This window comes from Cottoperca gobio, chromosome 10 (assembly GCF_900634415.1).
Source record: "Cottoperca gobio chromosome 10, fCotGob3.1, whole genome shotgun sequence".
Lineage (NCBI taxonomy): Eukaryota > Metazoa > Chordata > Actinopteri > Perciformes > Bovichtidae > Cottoperca > Cottoperca gobio.
In genome coordinates this window covers 14,478,293-14,496,899 of record NC_041364.1, presented here as the reverse complement: position 1 = coordinate 14,496,899, position 18,607 = coordinate 14,478,293, and the positions used below count along the sequence as shown (strand labels likewise).

Below are 18,607 nucleotides of genomic sequence, written 5' to 3'. Positions count from 1 at the left end.
AGGAAAAGGTAAACAGCAGAAATCCAACGGCTGTTAGAACCATTAAAGATGTTCAGAAAAGATATGGTAGGCTACAAGAAGCCAAAGAAGCAAAGGATAAACTGTTGAAATAGTTTGCTAACTGACGTACTAACAGTTATTCCCATAGAAACAAAGCTTCTCATTTCAGCCAGGGAGAGAGGTGGCTAACTTTCCTCCCTCAAACTAGGTTAGTCTTAATATTTATGCAACAGAAAGGCTGAATTAGTATAGTCTGACCTGACAACCTAAGGCCAGTCTAACGCCAAGACGAGTTTTAAACTAAGTTAAAGCAACTGGCCCCTGGTGACTCTGCAGACTGGAAACCATCATTTACAATCTCCATCTCTGGACTTGGATGGCTTCCATAACTTGGGCTTTTCTCTTCATCTCCCTGATTTACCAGCCCCATGGGTGCGATCTGGCCTGAGGTCCGGTAGTGAAAACCTGCCACAGTGTCGTCACTGCCTGCTTTGATGGATGGACAGTGGGCACATAAGGACGTTGGAAGAGTAGAAGCAGGAAGGGGGGAATGATACTTTGGAGCGGTTCTCATTACTACTTCATCTGATCGTTTGCTGCCCCTCTCTAGTCTTGTAATGGGACGGCAATGGCTATAAACTATCATAAAAAAACCTAAGTGGTTAGTTTGTATAAAAGAGAGTTATAAAAAATACAGCAGAAAAGCCTTTGAGGCTCCCGATGTCTTTTTGATTGAGGGCCCCTGAAATCAGCAGTAGGTGGCTGAGACTGGGGTGGAAATAATTACTGGGACCAATCGGCAATAATTTCACCATGACTGTCTTAAATTGAGAGGAATGTCAAGAGTGAGGATGTAATACTGGATGCTACTTACAGTACAGGGCAGGTTGTCATTTCACCACTCTGTTAAATGCAGCATGATGTGTTCGTCATGTCAGGAATTAAAGTGTAAGAATTTGAGTGAGACTACAAAAGTCACTGTGAATTATTTTCCTGCAATATGTGTCCATGTCTCTGGATCTATACATGTGTGTATGTAGGCATCTTTCTGCATCTGGCAGCGGCAAGACTCGCAAGGATGAGTAGACAATGTGCACATGGTGAGGTCATTGGCTGCTGCAAAGTCTGAACCAGAGCAAAAACAGACTGATTTATGGCTGCTAACAAGCCACACAGTAGCCTGTGAACAGTAGGTATTAAAGCTGTGTGTGCCTCTTCCTTTGTGTGTGTGGAAGAGTGGGTTTATTCTCAACAATAAAAGCCTTTAGCTAATATCTGGCAGCAGACAGTTTGCATACACCAGCACCCCTGTGACCTACTAATTTATCCAATATGGAATAATAATAAGACCCAGAATTACTATAACCACCTGGAGCAATAACTCAACCAACAATACAAGTCCAAGAAGCCTTTCTATGACCAAAGGAGATACTTTAAAATATATGAGCCTAACTTAAATCAGCAAATGAGGTCAGAAGGAACTTTCAACTGAAACCAAAGGCAAAATGAGCCAGTAAGGTTTATATACATAAGAATAAGAGTCACAGGAGCCAAGGGATATTAGATGTTGATGTGTGACCCTTAATATATTCTGTGTGTTTCTTTCTGTATAGCTGCGTTGTTACACTGTACCTCCAGCGTGGTACACATTTACAGCACACAACAATCTGCAAGGCGGGAAGAAGAGCTGGAATTCAACGGGCTGAACAAAAAAAAGCCACTAGTAAAAAATGTTCATCTCACACCGCAAATGGATCAGGCCGCAGAATAAAAGGATGGATAGAGGAACATAAAAAAAAAGAAAATGGAAGATTAATGTTGACAAAAAGTGAGAAAATAGGCCTGAGATTACCACCAAAACCTCAAGACGAAATAATGCCTTTTTCTTTATGTGTGTGTGTGTGGTTCTTTGTGTGTATTTCTAGTCTACATTGCCATCTTGTCCTGCAGCGTCCCTTAGTAGAAAAAAAAAAGTTAGACTCAGCATTCCCACCAATTAGATGGCTTTATGCACATTTCTGGAAAATAACTTGGCCTGCAGGGGGGCATATGTCTGTGTCTATGCTTGTGTGTGTGTGTGTGCATGCTCATACATGTATACGTGTGTCTTAACCCCAATGAAACGGGGCGAGGGGTGTCTGTACTGTCTTTATTGTACTTCCTGTGGTGCAGACTGCTAATTATCCAGTACGGTGTAATTGTTGAGGATGCTGCGTGAAAACTTGGTGTCTGCACATCAGAGCAGACGTCTCAGCTGAAAACACACATGGTAGTGTGTCGCACACATTAGCCTCAATGAGCCTAATCACGTGACGTCAAAATGAAGGAAGATGGGGAGAGTGAGAGAACCCTTTCCCACTCCCCTGGTTCTACTTTCCTCCTTTGATACAATTATCTTTTCCTCTCTCGCAGTGAATAGTTTCCAGTCCCTCCTCCTCTCCAGTTAGTGCTGTGTGTTTGGGACAGAAAATTACTGACATACTGTCGAGTGACTGTCTGGCTTTAATCTGCACTCAGCAACCTGGAAGGCTGAACAATAGAGGTCTTGGCCTGTTTCTGCTGAGTGAGGGCCGCCGCCTGTCACAGACTGGCACTTTCGTATAAACACGCGCTTATCGTGGCTGGACATACGAATGAGAATCAACTGGTGTGTGTGTGGGTTTACCCCTCTGCACTGTTGTGTCAGTCTGCTTGACTTTGATTGTTTGACAGCGGTAAGGTTCCTTTCTGAAACTCAAACCCCTCGCCTGTGATTTATGAGCGGAGGAAGGAGGACAGGGGTTACATGAGGAGAGAAAACATACATCAGCACACACACACACACACACACACACACACACACACACACACACACACACACACACACACACACACACACACACACACACACACACACACACACACACTCACCATAGTGTTATGCTAGAACCGCATGTCATTAACTCTGTTTATCACATAACTAATGCTTCAATGGAAGTGGACTGCTGCGTGCATGAGTCTGATGAACCTAATGACTGCGAGACATGTGTATGCCACTTGAATGAAGCGCAGCACATGCTCACTCACACACTGGCAAACCTGCACACGTGTTATGCACATAACTTGTATGACAATTGTTCAGTGCTGGAAGGAGATAAAAATAGCAACAGTGCAAGTAAAAGTCATGCATCGAAATGTTTGTAAAATTCTTTAAATATTAGCATCTAAATATACTTTAAGTACCAAAAGTATTCATCCAACAGAATGGACCATTTCAGATTGTATTATTGTATTATAATTATTGATTCATTAATGTGTACATCACATTAATGATGCAGCCGGCAAAGTAACTATTAAGTAAAGTTATCAAATGAATAAGGAAAAGGTACAATATTTGCCTCTCAATTGTAAGTATAAAGTAGCAGAAAATTGAAATACTCAAGTTAAATATAAGTACCTCATAATTGAGAACTTGAGTAATTGTACTCTTTTACTTTCCACCACTTCAATTGTTGATTTATGTGTACAGCCACAGAATAAAGCGTCCTGCCTGCTGAGGTTTAAAGGCTTGAATAGGACAGACACAAACTGTAAGGGCGAGAGAGGGTAAGAAAAAAAGTGCTGGAAAGCAACCGAGATGTTTGTTTTAACAATGGAAAAATAAAGAAAGAACATTTACTGGCACGGGTCACTGCCACAACACAAGTTAGTTAGCACACACACACACACACACACACACACACACACACACACACACACACACACACACACACACCTGACCACTTCCATAGCTCTCGCCTTGTTACAGAGATCTACATAAACTACGGGTGGTTGGATGGAGTTCACTCACATCTGCACATATGGACACAGATACACAAACACTGCTACCCAACAGGAAGAATGGCCCTTTTTAAACTTCAGGGCTTGAAACTTGATCATCTCCGCTGCTAAATGAAATAAAGTGCTGTCCATGTTAATTGGCAGTATGATTAATCTACTGTTATTTCTCAGTAACTTCATACGCGCAGCTTCCTTAGTCATCATATCCGCATATGTGCATCATAACAGGAGGCTTACATAAAGACTATACAGATTTCATTATGATGACTAAACTGTGGAGGATTGCCCAAATTATCTACATTCAAAGCAACATTACATTTAACCTAGCAGATGTTTTAAAGTTAAAAACAGCAACACTGTTATGTGCCACAACTTTGGGATTTCTAATGAAGACAGAGACAAAGAGGAATAGAGTCACAGGCAAACAAACACATGTGTGCACACTTCTCTGTGCGTTCGGTACACCTGTGTGTAATTAGCAGCAGACATTTTACCGTCAGGAGGGCCGTGCAGTGCCAGGCAGACTGGGAATCTGACTGGGAGTCAGACCCATGGGTAATGAACTTCCCAAAATTCCCAGTGAGACACAACGACACAACGAACAAGACGTCGTGGAACACAACACCGGGGCAGGGGGGGGGGGGGGGGGGAGGGGGTCACATTATAGCGGGACAGAGTGTCTCACTGAACATGTAACATGCTCACACACAGAGCCTGCTCATGCTAATTTGCACAGTTCTGATTACACTAACTGCTCACACACCCTGACCTCTTGAATGATGAGGGGGCGTCTGTATCAGATGATGAGAATACGACGATGGCTTCACCACATATCAGCAACAGAGCCACGAGATGTTTTATAGATGTTTTTGGAGTAGTCTGACCACAAGAGGCCGCTATATCTCTGGATAACACAAGAACTGACTCTCCGTCTTGTGTATCACCGGTGGAAATCCAGTGGAGGAAGAAGTATTCAGGTCTTTCACTTAAGTAAAAGTAGCAATACTACAGTGGAAAAATACTATACTATAGTGTTAACATCAAAATACACTTAAAAGTAAAAGTACTCATTGTGCAGAATGGCCCAGTTTAGAATCATACTATATTACTGGATTATAATTATTGATGTGTTAATATGCACTTTAATATAGCAGTTGGTAAAGGTGGGACTAATGTATTTACTTTATATACTGCTGGGCAGCTTACCTTTGATAATACATACTTTATTAGTTGATATGTTGTATTAATAATCTAAATATTCAAAGTAACTAGCAAATAAAGCTTTAAATAAATGTTGTGGAGCAAAAAGAACAGCATTTCCCTCTAGGCAGTTTATAGTTGCCTAAAGTGGAAATACTTAAGTACAGTACAAGTACCTAATAGTTAAACTAAATGTACTTAGTTACATTCCACCACTGTGATCTTTTTTTGTATTCAGTGCCAGTTATGTTATTCAAACTGCATTAAACCCCATTTATGATTTGTGAATGAATGTTTCATATTTCTATTGGTATCGTTTACATTCCCGGGGTTTATGTTTACAGATGATATCTTTATAAAATGTGTCTTTATGTTTACTGCTCTTCATTGTTAACTCATTTTTCACAAGTGCGCTAAATATGTTTTATGTCGCAATTTTCTGCCTCGAGTAAGTTGTGAAAAATGTAATAAAAGACTTTCATGTCATTTTACCACTCTGGGGCAGTCTATGTCTGTTTGTGCTTAAATACAACTGTCTTTGTATTTGAGTCGCGTCTAAGTTATGGGGCAGGATACATCATCGGAGAAGAGAAAATGTTGAAGGCAAGAGGCAAGGAAACATGCGACGATTAGAGTAAATTTAATTTTGTTAAAAAAGAGCACGGAGGAAAAAAACTGAAAAAGGCCAAATGAAGCTGCAGGACAATTTGGAATAAATCCAGAGGGAAAAAAACCCGGAAGGAAAATAGAAACATGATTGGGTGAATTGAAGAGTGACAGGATAAATAACAAATCAAATTTACCGGGTATCCATCCCGTCCAGCCTTGCCCTGGTGAGGTTAGAGATTAAAGCATGAAGCATTGAGACAGGTTAGAACAGAAACCAACAGCTGCACACGACACGCTTGTGTAAATATTAACTCGTCACAACACTGGCACACTTTATTCTAAAGGAGACAAGTATCTAATGCTACACAGGATCATGGTTCAGTTTTTACTGCTTTGTACAAAGACTTTTTGAATGAACTAAATGGCACTATGTGGAGTTTAAAGCTGGAATCAATGAGTGAAGGCTTAACCATACAGTACAGTGTGCTTACATTACAACTTTTGACTCCTAGTTAAACAACTCATGACCTATATCTGATGTTTTTGGCATCTGTTTACATCTGCTTTCAAACGTGAACCATTTCAGAAAAAAAGCAAATTGCCATTACTTTTGGGTAATTTTTGCCAGCTTCCATCTGATACCCTTGACTCTGGCTAATTGTACTGACAGATTGTTACTTTGTGGAGTAGCAAGTGATTCCGCATTACCACACCTTGCTTTAGACTTTATGTGCTCGAGGCAACACTTTGGGTGTGTTCTTAGACAATTTTCTCCAATAAAACCATTGCCTGGATTTTCTAAATGTCAGCTGGACAGGCCGCTCCAATATTTCTGGAACAGCGCTATGGTGTGTTTTGGAGCATATGAGGTGCACCTCCGCAAATCTGATCTGCGCCACATGTGACCAAAACATTTTGATCCAAAAAATTATATCAGAAAAGGGTCACTCTTCCCAGGCAGGTTCATTTTAAATTTAAAAAAATCCAAACCTGAAGGCAGCAGCAGTCTCCAGTTAGTCTTTGTGTGTGTGTGTGCGTGTGTGTGTGTGCGTGTGTGCGTGTTTTATCTGCTGTGTGTGAGTGAGAGTGTCATCAGGGGTTATAGTTCCACAGAGGAGAATAACTCGCTGCTAATAAGTCAACGCTCCCTAACCATCACCATGAAACACACACATGCACAGATACAAGCTACTCCTGTGGATGCACATGTGTGAGTCTGTGACAGTTTGTGTGTCTGTGTGTTCATGTATTTTACTGCTGTGAGAGAAAACCATAGTTTGTATAGTGAAGGATAACGTATGTACTTGTATGTGATTGTGAATGTAACAGCTCCATGTTAAATAACTTGTTAGTTGATTTTAATACTACCTGGATGAAGTGGAAATTGTACTTACAGGCAGGCCTGCAACAGAAAAAGAGAAATTAGGCATTAGAAAATAAATTTGATACATCTGACACATGAAGCACAGCATGTGCGAGTTATGGTAACCTCTGGTTTGTTCAGCAATCAATTCCTCAAAACAGTGGTGCGCAACAAAAAAACTGCACATGCAATGCGGTTTGTTAGATGATGACTGTAATTAACCACCTAAATATGGTACAGAACAAGCTCATTAGAGCTGCTGCCAATGGAGTTTGTGGTGAACCCATTATAATAAACAGACTTCTGGATAATGGGCCATGTTTTGCATTAGGATATGAAGTCATGTGAATACTTTGTTTCCTAAGAAGATATGGGTGTATGAGATGGAGGACAAACAGTGAAAGGTTTGGGGGTGTTCTGGCAAACTGTGTGTCCCTTTAAAGTATAAAGATGTCTCTGAGATTTCTCCGGGGCAGCATTTCACATCTGATTGAAATGCTCTGATGTTGAGCCTGAGCAGCAAAAAGTACATTCTGATTTTCTTACTTAGCCTAACCAAAAACAACAGTAATGATCAAAAGACCCCAAAAACATTTTATTAAAAGTCAAAGGCCCAGGGCACAAATAAACCACTCAATACCCTAAAAAGTCAATATATCAAAACAACTATATTAGTGATTGGTTCATATTAACTGATTTAAATGTAAACCGATCAAGATGCTGATATATGTGATTGTTAACACATTTACAGTGCCACGATTTGGAGCTACGCCACCACTGCAGTTCTGGTAGCATGGATGCAACATTAAACTACTAAATCTACATAAATTCAGTAGGATTGGAAACAGATCTCCTCTGTGGCGTTTTGTTACTATTTAAACATATAAAAGTCTTGCTAACGTGATCAGAATCTATATGACGTTTGCTGTTTGATATAAGGGAAAGGGCATTTTGGGGCTAAGAGGATTATAAAGAAGGATGACAAAATGAAGGTTGTTGGGGTGAGAAGGTGAAAGGGAAAGAAGAAGTGAGAGGTGTTGAGGTTTATGAGGCATGAAGACCAAGTCAATCAAATTTAGCTGCGTCTAGACGGAAGGACAAGGACTTTCTGGGCCAGACAGTTAGGTAAACAAATGCGCGTGGGTTAGAGAACCCCAGCTTTAACCATTGAACTTGAGACAGGTGTGTGCGTGAGTGTAGAGACTAAAGAGAAAGAAAGAGACAGGGAATGAGAGAAAGGCAAACAGAAAAGAAAAGAAAACAAGTAAAAGAGCAAAAAAAGAAATAGCGAGGGTCGATGCAGGAGAGAAGGCGACAGATGCTAAACTACTCCGTCTGCCCTCTTTCCTGTTATTCAGGTTTGTATTGTTTTTTGTTTCTGAGACAACGGGGAAAACCTCTCCTCGTCTTGTAAAAAGTTTTGCCGGATTCATCAGCTAGAGGATGGCGCAACAGGCTCTCCGTGCTACCTACCCCCACACTATATTACCCAGGCTGCAACATGAGGATGCAAAAGTAAACAACAAGAGAGTCAACCTAAACAGAACCACGTCGTTCAGATACAGACCATCCTGCGACAAACAGAGAGCAGCCAATGAGCGTCTTAATGATGAGCCTTCCCGTAATGATATTCCTCCAAAATATCCTGTTGAAAAGTGACTGGAAATACACACAACCCTGATGAAAAACAATAATTTACTTGTCCTGGGATCACCTCATTGAATCGCACAATTTAGAGGGATTTCCACAATCTATGTTTATTGTTTAATAAAGAGGATAAAAGGGATTTAAAAGAGAAGTCTCTTGATATTCTAGATTTTTCTTATTGTCAATAAATCCCATGAAAGGACCAAAACTAGCTACCATTGTTTTCCAAAAAAACTTTTAAAAGCACATCAGTGAACCACAACGTTGCACTGGGTTAAGCCCACATACAATTTTAACTTCTACTCGAGAGTTTGTATAACTTCAGAAAGGATCTTGGTGCTCTAAGTACAGTAATAAAGGCAAGAACAGATCTTGTCTTCTAAATATATACAACAATGAATCACAACCAGACTGGAAGTTTTTCCACCTGACACATATCCTGCAGAACAACTACAGTCCTGCAGGTTTGGATAAAATTGTCTAACAATGTCGCACCACAATTTGGTGGAGTCAACCCTTAATAAGAAACATTTCAAATGAGGGTGACTCAAACGTGTAGAACATCCGCTCTATCTGTCATGACGACCTTGTGTGTAACAAGAATTATGTCTCTGCACTGTTTTGGTTCCTCCATGAGTGTTTTGCGGTCTGGGTGGAAAGAAAAGCAACACAATAATGGCGGGTAGTGATGTTGGCAAAGGAGAATCTCATTAAGGCTCGTACTATGGCAGCTGCTACCGCTCAACGAGAACGACTGACATCTGGGCAAAGTTAGTGCAACCACATGGCTGAGGTTAGCGATATGTCGACACAAATAGGGAGGGACAGGGAGAAGGGCCAACTGCAACCCATCCAACGGCCTGACTCGTGGGTCACTGCAATCACCCAGGAGAAGAGAGCAAGCATGGGAGCAAGTGAGAGAGAGGAGAGAGATGAAGAGTCTTCCAGGAAAAGAGAGAAAAGGAGAATTAAACAAACAAAGCTGGTGGCGGCCGTCACTTACCAGGTTCCCCTCTTCTTCCCATCCTTCCACGCTTTCCTGGAGGCCCTGTGAAAACACACAGACAGAGCTGTAAATCCACCAAACCAGCATTGCAAGGATGAGTAAAGAACAACCGAGCATCACTTGCTGTTTCAACTGCTGGTGGTCATGTGTTGCCTGGCAATAAGCTTGTGTGCGCTGGCGCAGCCCTGAAATATCTGTGCTAAAGTGACGTATGGACAGATTCAGACGCTTGAAACAAAAGCAAGATGACGACAAAGATCCCCTCACACACAGAACCACATGTATGATTTTGTGTCAGACACGCTTGAATGAACTTGACCTTCAGGCTTGTTAAAGACCGATTTCCCCCTCACTCTGGCTGAACATCAGGTTCATCAGACCTATTCCTCACTGCCTAGGCTTCATCCAGCTACCTTCCTCTGACCCTGCAGTGATGCCGCTGGTTCCACCACCTTCCTGGAAAAACGGTTTCTGCTGTTGACCAAGAAGTCTGGTAAAGTTGTGATAAACAGCAGTTGGTCTGTAGTGGAACCAGGAGATGATGTGGCCAGCGAGAGGGCCGAGAGTCTCAGACCTCGTGCTGCTATAAGACGTCTGTGTCAGTGTCTGCCTGATAATTTAACAAAAATATTGTTTTAAGAAATGGTGCAATTGACTATACAAAAAAGTCACAGGTGTCTGCTCAGGTTGAGAAGGGTTGTCCACCCTTAACCTTTAGCTTAGCAACTTTAAGCTGTTGATGTCTCCTCACGTTGACGGGCTAGGTTTCCTGACAGAATTTAGAAGCTTGCTTTTGTGTGAAATCAATCACTAGTAATAATTTAGATACATCTGCCACTATGATCATTGTAAACGACTGTACATGTGTGAGACAATATAGCTTGAGAGCTAGAATAACAGTTGGCCTGAAACTCTTCTGTAGGTAACACCTTACTTCTTCTCTTTTCTTCTATGTGCCCATCCTCCCACATACAGTCCTGCTCTTGTAATGAAATAGGAACCATACTGGGTACTGTTCCTGATGCTAAGTGCTTATGGCTGTAGACATGTTTTCCCTATTGTCATTATTGGAGTGGTTGTAGTGGCCTAATCATTTCCTGACTCTGCCAACCCTTTCAAAGAGACCTCAATCATGCTCCTCCACCTCCCTCTATGTCTACCTCTCCCTCTTTCATCCTTCTTTCCCTCCTTTATGCAACACCAATACACTATTAATTACTTTGGAATTAAAGGATTTATGAAATAGCATAAAATAGTAGACAGTGTGTCATTGAACCAAATCATTTCACCTAAGTACTGTTTCTTGTTCTTTATCTGACTCACTTTTCCATTTTTAGCTGCCGCCAGACTTTGTTGGCAACTGGAAGAAACAATTTAAAATGTAACAATGGAGAATGAGTACAGCATGTGCACCTACTAACTCTCATTTAAAGTTTATGTTTGAACAATTTTAATCATTTAACACCTCTACACCTTCAAACCTCAGACACAGACGCCAACTAACACACACTCTGCCAGCCGCAGCATTCATATTACAGTAATAGTCTCCATATTCCATAGTGGGCTCTACTTCCTCTGATTCAGCCCCCGCAGCCATAAACAGCAGTGTGGAGTTGTTCTGCTGGGGGCCGAGGCCTCTGCTGAGAGGGCCGGAGCACTTCCCCGGGGCTGGAGGGGAGGGAGATGGGGAGGACAATCGGGAAGGGGTGAGAGAGGAATGAGTAAGGGAGTGGTGATGGGGAAAAATCAAACAGGAGGGACAGAGTAGGAGATATACTGCAGTTAAAATGACAGGAGGGTCCAGAAAGAAAGCGGAGACAAAAAAAAAAGATGAGGCGAGTCAGTAAAGATGGGTGGAGGACTTTACAATCCTTTAAAGATCTTTGTCTAACATGTTCATTGGTCATTTAAAGTGCCTCCTCTCAAGCAGGGATATGCATTATAAAATACGGGTCACCATGCCTGCTCTACCTTTATTTAAGACTTAAAAGGCAGCCATCGCCATGTTGACAGGTCGGTCGCCAAACGCTGGAGGAGCGGGTGATTAGTCCTGAGTGGCATGGCTGATGGGTAATGGAGGTGGGCGATGAAAAGCTGATTTAGGACTGGATTGACTGAGGAATTAATGGGAAAAACAGCATAACTGGAGAACAGAACGTATGTGAGAGAGTGTGTGTGGGAGTAGTTCAGATTCCTATTTCAGGTGAGGGCAATGAACGCATACCCACTGAGATACAGACAAACAAATACATGACGTGACATTGGTGTCAGTTTTGACTTCCTGTGTCGTGGTGGCATACCAGGGGCAGAAAAGGTCACACAAGCACACTAAAATAGAATCAGTGTGTATGTTAGAGAGTAAGAGATAGTGTTTTACTTGACACAGTAATGGGTTGTATAATAATTTGACTTCCTTTCCCTTCTGTCTACCTAGAGGTCAAAGGTTATCAACATCAAAAGGAGGTTACAAAGACATAACAAAGCTCAACGCTTTTTGGTGATTGGTTGGTTTACACGATGTAAAGCAGATGGGAGGATGTTGAAGAAGCACACAGAGGGGATTGAGGACAGAAGAATAAGTTAACAGATGTAAAAAAAAGAAAAAGAAAAGACGCAGTGCGGTGCAGAGATGGGAGGACAAGTACTGAACGAGGAGGTCGTCCTTCACTCTTACAGGTGTTGAAAAAGTCCCCCAGAAAGAAAGATGGACCTCCACAAATGTCAGACAGTTAGGAAAGAAAACTACATCCTGTGCATAAATATCTCTGAGGGACACACAAACAGTGCTGGACACAGACACACTCACTCAGCATCAGCAGACATGAATATGAATATGACCATGTGAAGAGTTCTTTGGAAACCGAGTGATGCACACAAACAGACAAGGCGTAGGTTTGATTTCAACATAGGGTGACACACATATTAAACCCAGGTCTTGGGGTTTGAGTGTTAATTTCCTGCATTTTGGTGATTTTTATGCAACAATTTGTGGCTTTTCTGCATATGGAAATGTATTTATTTATATAAAGGGAAACATAAAAGATTTATATATATATATATATATATATATATATATATAATTTCAATGGCTACCATTATAATTGTTTACTGGTCTGAGATGATTGTGAGCTTTCCCTTCTTTTAGGTTTGTTAATGGACACAGCTGTATCTGCTTTTATTTGGGGCACATGTTCTAAATATTGAGGGGAACGTGTCCTCTGCGTCTGGCCTAGAAACCTTCACCTATAGACACACACACACACACACACACACACACACACACAGACAGAATAGCGTCTCAACTTGTGGATGGCGGCGTGCAAGTGTTCGCCTGAAGCGTTGAATCTCAAGCTAACCTTAAACTTCTTCTCTGTACGTGGAAAAACATGCAGTCCAAAGTTTGACTTGGAGCCAACTGCCCCCTTAGGACTGTAAGTGTGTTTACGTGTGTGTGAGAATGTCAAATACCTGAGACTAAGAGAAACAAACATCTGGATCCCGGCCTAGATTCCTTTATTAGTCTTTACATGGGATGTTTTAGGCAGCAACTGGAGAATGACACAACATCACAGTCCTGTGTATAAGCTCACACATACATTCAGAAAGACGCACACAAACACAGACTCACATGCATATACTGAGGCATATTCAACCGTCCTGCTGACAAGTGCAATCAACCTGTGCGGGGTTACATGCAATTTCTCCATCAACACTTTCACTGGTTCCAAGTACATCCATTTGCTAAAAACCACACACACACAACCTCCCTCCCACTTTCTCCTTCTGTCAAACCATTTAGAGCAAGAGTTTCTCCAGTGAACTGTTATACCAAGTGCAGCTCACTGCATCTACGCCACCTTTGTCTCACTCAACAAAAAACACACGTATGCATCCTTTAATCCTCCAGATGCTCTGTCTGTTTCTCGTAGACGTGGCTCTGCTTGATTTAGCTACTGTGACATTTCTCACAAACAAACTGCTTCCAGGGAACAAAGCGAAGAAGTGCTGGAGCGATCTCCTCCTCCTCCCTCTTCTTTTAGGCCCTATTTTGTTTAACCTAACAACTGGGAGCAATAGGAACCAAATGAAAATAGCAGAATGTGATACATCTATCCATCTGCCCCACCCTCCTCTCCTCTCCTCCCCACTCCTCCTCTGTTGCATATCTCCCCTAGTACTCCTCCTGCAACAGGGGAACATTTAATTGAACTGAAAAGGAAGAGAAAGGTGGGGTGGGGGTGTGGAGAGGAAGGGTGTAAGTAGTGAAAGTCAACTTCTTGCTTCCATACTAGCTGGAGGCAATGGGTCTCTACGGCATCTCCTCTCTTATTTCTTTTTCCCACTTAAGAATGTCTTTTCTTTTTTTTGTTATCCCAATAGTGGATTTCCCTCTAATCTCCATTAATTACAATCACACAAACTTGGAAGAGGTGTCTGCATGTAGGCATCCACACATAAAGAGAAAACTAGAGATTTGTCTTTTTCAATATTTTATACAACGTCTGCTCACGAGACAGACGTACAAATAGATCAGGCCAAGTTTTGACAAAGAAATGCATTTCATTATTTAATTGCAGAGATGCTGACGGATAGAATCTAAAATGTTGACAAGAGTTATTGATAATAAACGTTTTGCCAAAATAACTAAATCTAACGGTTCTTAATGAGACCAGTCCAGTCAATGGCTACCATTGAAATGGTTTACTGGTCTGAGATGATTGTGAGGATTCCCTTCTTTTGGTTTGTTAATGGGCACAGCTGTAAAACTTCAAACCTCCAAACCGTCTCCTGATCCGTCAGCACTTCCCTATGTTTGTCCAACCTTCACTCCAATAAGATGGGGGACACATGCTGTGAATGTAAACAGCAACAGAAATAGAAAAAGACAACGGATGTGATTCACACGGCTGTGATTCATTCTCCAGCTGCCCCGCGTCTCTCCTGCCCCGGGTCAGTCCGGGTTCAGTGGCTCAGACAGGGTTCATACCCATACGTTCTCACAGTGGGTGCGATCAGATAACCAGAATCAAACAGGAAAGAACAGTTACCTGTAATCCAACCTCACCCCATCTAGTCTTCTCGTGTTAGCAATGAAGATCTAATAAAGATCTGCACCACATGTATGCAAGGTGTTTCAATTATCCCATAATACCCAACATCAGTGGGTGTTTACCTTTTGCACCAGACTTAACCACTATACACTAAATGTACAACATATTTTGGAAATTGCATTCTACTGTGGTGGTTTCACATTTTACAAATGATTTTAGGATAATCTGCTTTTCTTTTGTAAAGTTGTCTGTAGTTTTCTGTGCTTCGTTAAAAAAATGAACAATAATTGCAAAATTAAATATGTATTCTTCCTTTACATAGTATTTCCCTTTTCTTCTTACTGCACCTTAACACATTGCAATGAAATGATAATCCTTCAATTTGTCACAAATTGGGCTGGAGTATTTGATGGTGAGTCATGTTTGGGGTGAATTAGACCACAGAGAGGTCTATCGCCCGCTTATGAACAAGCTGTTATAAACTCTTTTATAAATTAGGAGTGGTAGTGCTGCATTAAAAGTAATGTCAACACAGATAAAGAAAACATGAACATTTTGTTACATTTAACCATGTTTTAATGCTGCACAGAAGAAGTGCGTTACTGTCTTCTTCTGAAACACGTCATCAGTTCAAAATCATGTTTATAAGCAATATAAATAAAATGAGAAAAAGTCAAGTGTATAAAGCAATGTTAAGTATGCTCTTTGAACTGTGAAGAAAAGGAGGTTCCCTACAAACTGACAACAAAATTGACCATTTGCAATCAAAATGTTCAATTTCTTTCGGTTATTAGAGACTGAAAAAAGTTTCAGAATACGCTAAAATTACAGCAGTTATAATATTTTGTTCCCCTAATATTTCTATGTGTGTCTAAACCTCCAACCGCAAACACATCACTACCATGAACTGTTATTGTGGAACATATACAGTAAGTGTTATATATGTTATAAACTCTCTGCGTGTGTGGACTACACTTCACCTCTCAGAGTGAGAGATGCTGTACAGTAAACATCTCTCTGGTATTCATGCAAAGGTCATCTGTGAAGGAGAAATAAGAAGCCGGGAACACATTGGTACCAAGTTCCTGTTTTACTTTCAGCATCAAGTGTTGCGTGACTGCAGAGTGCATTTCTCGGAGCTGAGTGAGAGGGCGTCTGTGTGAGAGGCTAACTAAGAGTGTATTTGTGTGACGGCATGGGCGCCTATTTCATGCCCATGCGAGTGTGATCAACGTATAGTTTTTTTTGACACGCTCTGTCAGGCCTGAGTGATTCTGCTGTAAACCTGCGTGTGTGTGAGCAAGTATGCATGTGTGCTCTTACAGCTGCAGGGTTGTTTAGGTGTTTATGTCTGTTGCATTATTCATTTGGTCCCAATGCACGAAAAGTTCATCATGGCGCCATTTATTTGGATTTCTATCATCTTTGACAGTTCATTTGTGTTTTTCGGGATACGGATCTTGCACTTGTGAAAATTTGGATTATGCTTGAGAGCATGCACAGGTTTGGAAGAAAGAGACCCCGGCTGTTGTGATGTCCGGCAGGTGGTTTGCGTTGAGTGGCAGGCGGGTGCTGAAAGGCTGCCTGGGTAGTCACCGTGCGTCACAGCTAATGAGGGACGAAGGCAGAGACGGGCCCGCCCCTCACAAAAAGACGCGTAGTCAAAACAGTGAGTGATCGAGCAAAACACAGTCAGCACCAACCGAGCACAGCAAATAAGAGCAGATCACAACAGAGTGGACCAGAGCAGCCTAAGTTTAGCAGCCAGAAGACAAAAGCTTTAGCGGCAGGCCACCCAGTTCATGGCACATCTGATCTTGTGATTCACTCCTTTAGTAGATGGAGGCCTGAACATTATACACACTCAATAAAGTGATTTATGCTACTTTAAGCCATATTTATGGATAATGACAGAAACCAAAACACTAAACAATGTTAGCACAAAGTCAACAGTTTGCTATCATTTGCCACCATAAGCTACTGGTCAAGTAAGACTGTAGCAGAAAAACAGTCTGTTATATTGCTTATAAATGACACTTTTCGTTTGTAAGAAAGCAGAACGTGATATTTCTTCTTTCTTCAAATATATGGCACCCACTGTGTGAAAGAGACTATCCTCTCGAACCTGATGTTGTTGTATATCATACAATTGTAATTGTGTTTAGAGGATAGCAGAGGTGGTTTTGAGGAAAACCCTAAAAGATTTTGAGAATTCAGCTGATTTGGAGTTTGTTATGAGCACATGGTAATACAAGTGTGTCTGTGAGTCTTTTCTTTTGGAAAGAGGGTCCTTGCGTGACAATGCCTTAAATAGGTTGACCCCAAATAAACAAACCCTCTCTGACTGCACGTGTACATACATTCAACCTCAGACGTGTGTGTTTGTTGACGCTGGGCATGTTGGCGTGTATGGGAAAGGCTTGATTTTCGGCACCATTCAAACAGGCTCCTGGGTGGTACTTCCATAAGTAGGGACTGTTACCACAGACGCTGGAATTTGAGCACTCAAGAGGATTTTAAGCGTACAAACACACTTGCACGCAAATGAGCAATCTCAAACACCTCTACACACACACATACACACACCTATCCTCAATGGATTCAGCTTGGAAATAGAAATCCTGCACATTTTTCATGTTACTTTCTGAGAAACAGTTCAACCATGTGTGGTTTGAGTAGCACTGGTTATTGACGAACTTCCTGTGACCAATCGCCGCCCTCAGATTTGGGAACCAGTGAGTCCCATAACGAATGGGAGATGTGCCTTAAGGCAGGGGACAGCAGACATTGGTGCGATGTCGAGGTGAGAACGAGGGTTATGTTTGTAGATCATATCCGATTGGGGCCACCGGTGCTGCAAGGACTTCCAGGAAGTCTGGAGGTGTGAAACCCAATCCTCAGGGAGAATAAACAAGCGGGTTAACACAAACTGGCACACAGGTGGAGCGGGGATTAAGAAAATACATGGGTCACCTGAAGGAGCATGGGCCTTAACATGGCGAGGTTGTGTCCTGAACATCCAAAGTGCCAGTCATCCTTTAAATAGAGACTTCCTTCCTTTAAAAATTGACACAAGATAAAAGTATCAAGACTCTTTAATGTGACGAAGGTCAGCGGCCGGCATCAATGTGCGCAGTGGTAATTTGACAAGGATATTTTGAAGTGTCGGTTTCGTCCAGTGCCAGTCTATGTTGAATGGTGGTGTATACCAGGATACAATTCTCTTTTATCTTTGTATCCTTTATATTCATAAAATGTGGTTTTAGTTTGACTTTCTGGAACTTGTTAAAGCAAAACCAGAGAGCTGGCGATGGAGAGAGCGGGGGTGGGTCTTCAAGTGTAAAGGGATAAAGAGAAAAGTGCACTAATCACCATGACTTTAAACGAAAACTGCAGCATCTGTGTGTGTGTGTGCGTGTGTGTGTGTGTGTGTGTGTGTGTGTGTGTGTATGTGTGTGTGTGTGTGTGTCTGTAACAGAAGACAATATGTGGGGCAAAGTGCGGGCCACGGTTGAGGAAACATGGTGTGAATGTTCAAAAGGGAGCTTTATTCCAGCTAGCCTCTTTCTTTAACCCTGTCAGATCCACCCTCCGCCTTAACCTCAGCTTTCATAGAACCAAATTCCAGCCCTGCTTCCCTGTGCAATTTCTTCCAATCTCCACCATTATTTCTCTCCTTTTTCACAGGTGTCTCACCCCTCATGCCCTTCGCCCCTTACTGTAAGCTAGGTCCTTGCTCTGGTTTCTTTCTCCTCTTCTCTCACACCTGAAATAGACAGGCTAATTACAGCCTCTGTGCAAGCCAAGGTGAGAGCATGCAATCTCAAAGCTGCCGGCCAGCGCACCCAGAGGTTTATGAGCAATATAGTACACTTGGTCCAGAGGCTGATTACACAGTCGTGACTTGGCGTG

The 18,607-nt window shown here is 41.8% G+C and overlaps 1 protein-coding gene across 2 annotated transcripts in view; it reads right to left on the bottom strand.

Annotated features, from left to right (window-relative positions):
* The window catches only part of col23a1a (collagen type XXIII alpha 1 chain a), a 117,354-nt gene that overhangs the window by 24,495 nt on the left and 74,252 nt on the right, over positions 1–18,607 (bottom strand). Inside the window, exons 3-5 of one of the 2 annotated variants that reach the window (XM_029441538.1) lie at positions 9,642–9,686; positions 7,023–7,030; positions 5,823–5,849 (exon numbers count right to left, since the gene is read on the bottom strand). In XM_029441538.1, coding sequence (XP_029297398.1) covers positions 5,823–5,849; positions 7,023–7,030; positions 9,642–9,686 — 80 coding nt within the window. The remainder of the gene's footprint in view (positions 1–5,822; positions 5,850–7,022; positions 7,031–9,641; positions 9,687–18,607) is intronic. The other variant, XM_029441539.1, reaches the window with a different exon arrangement.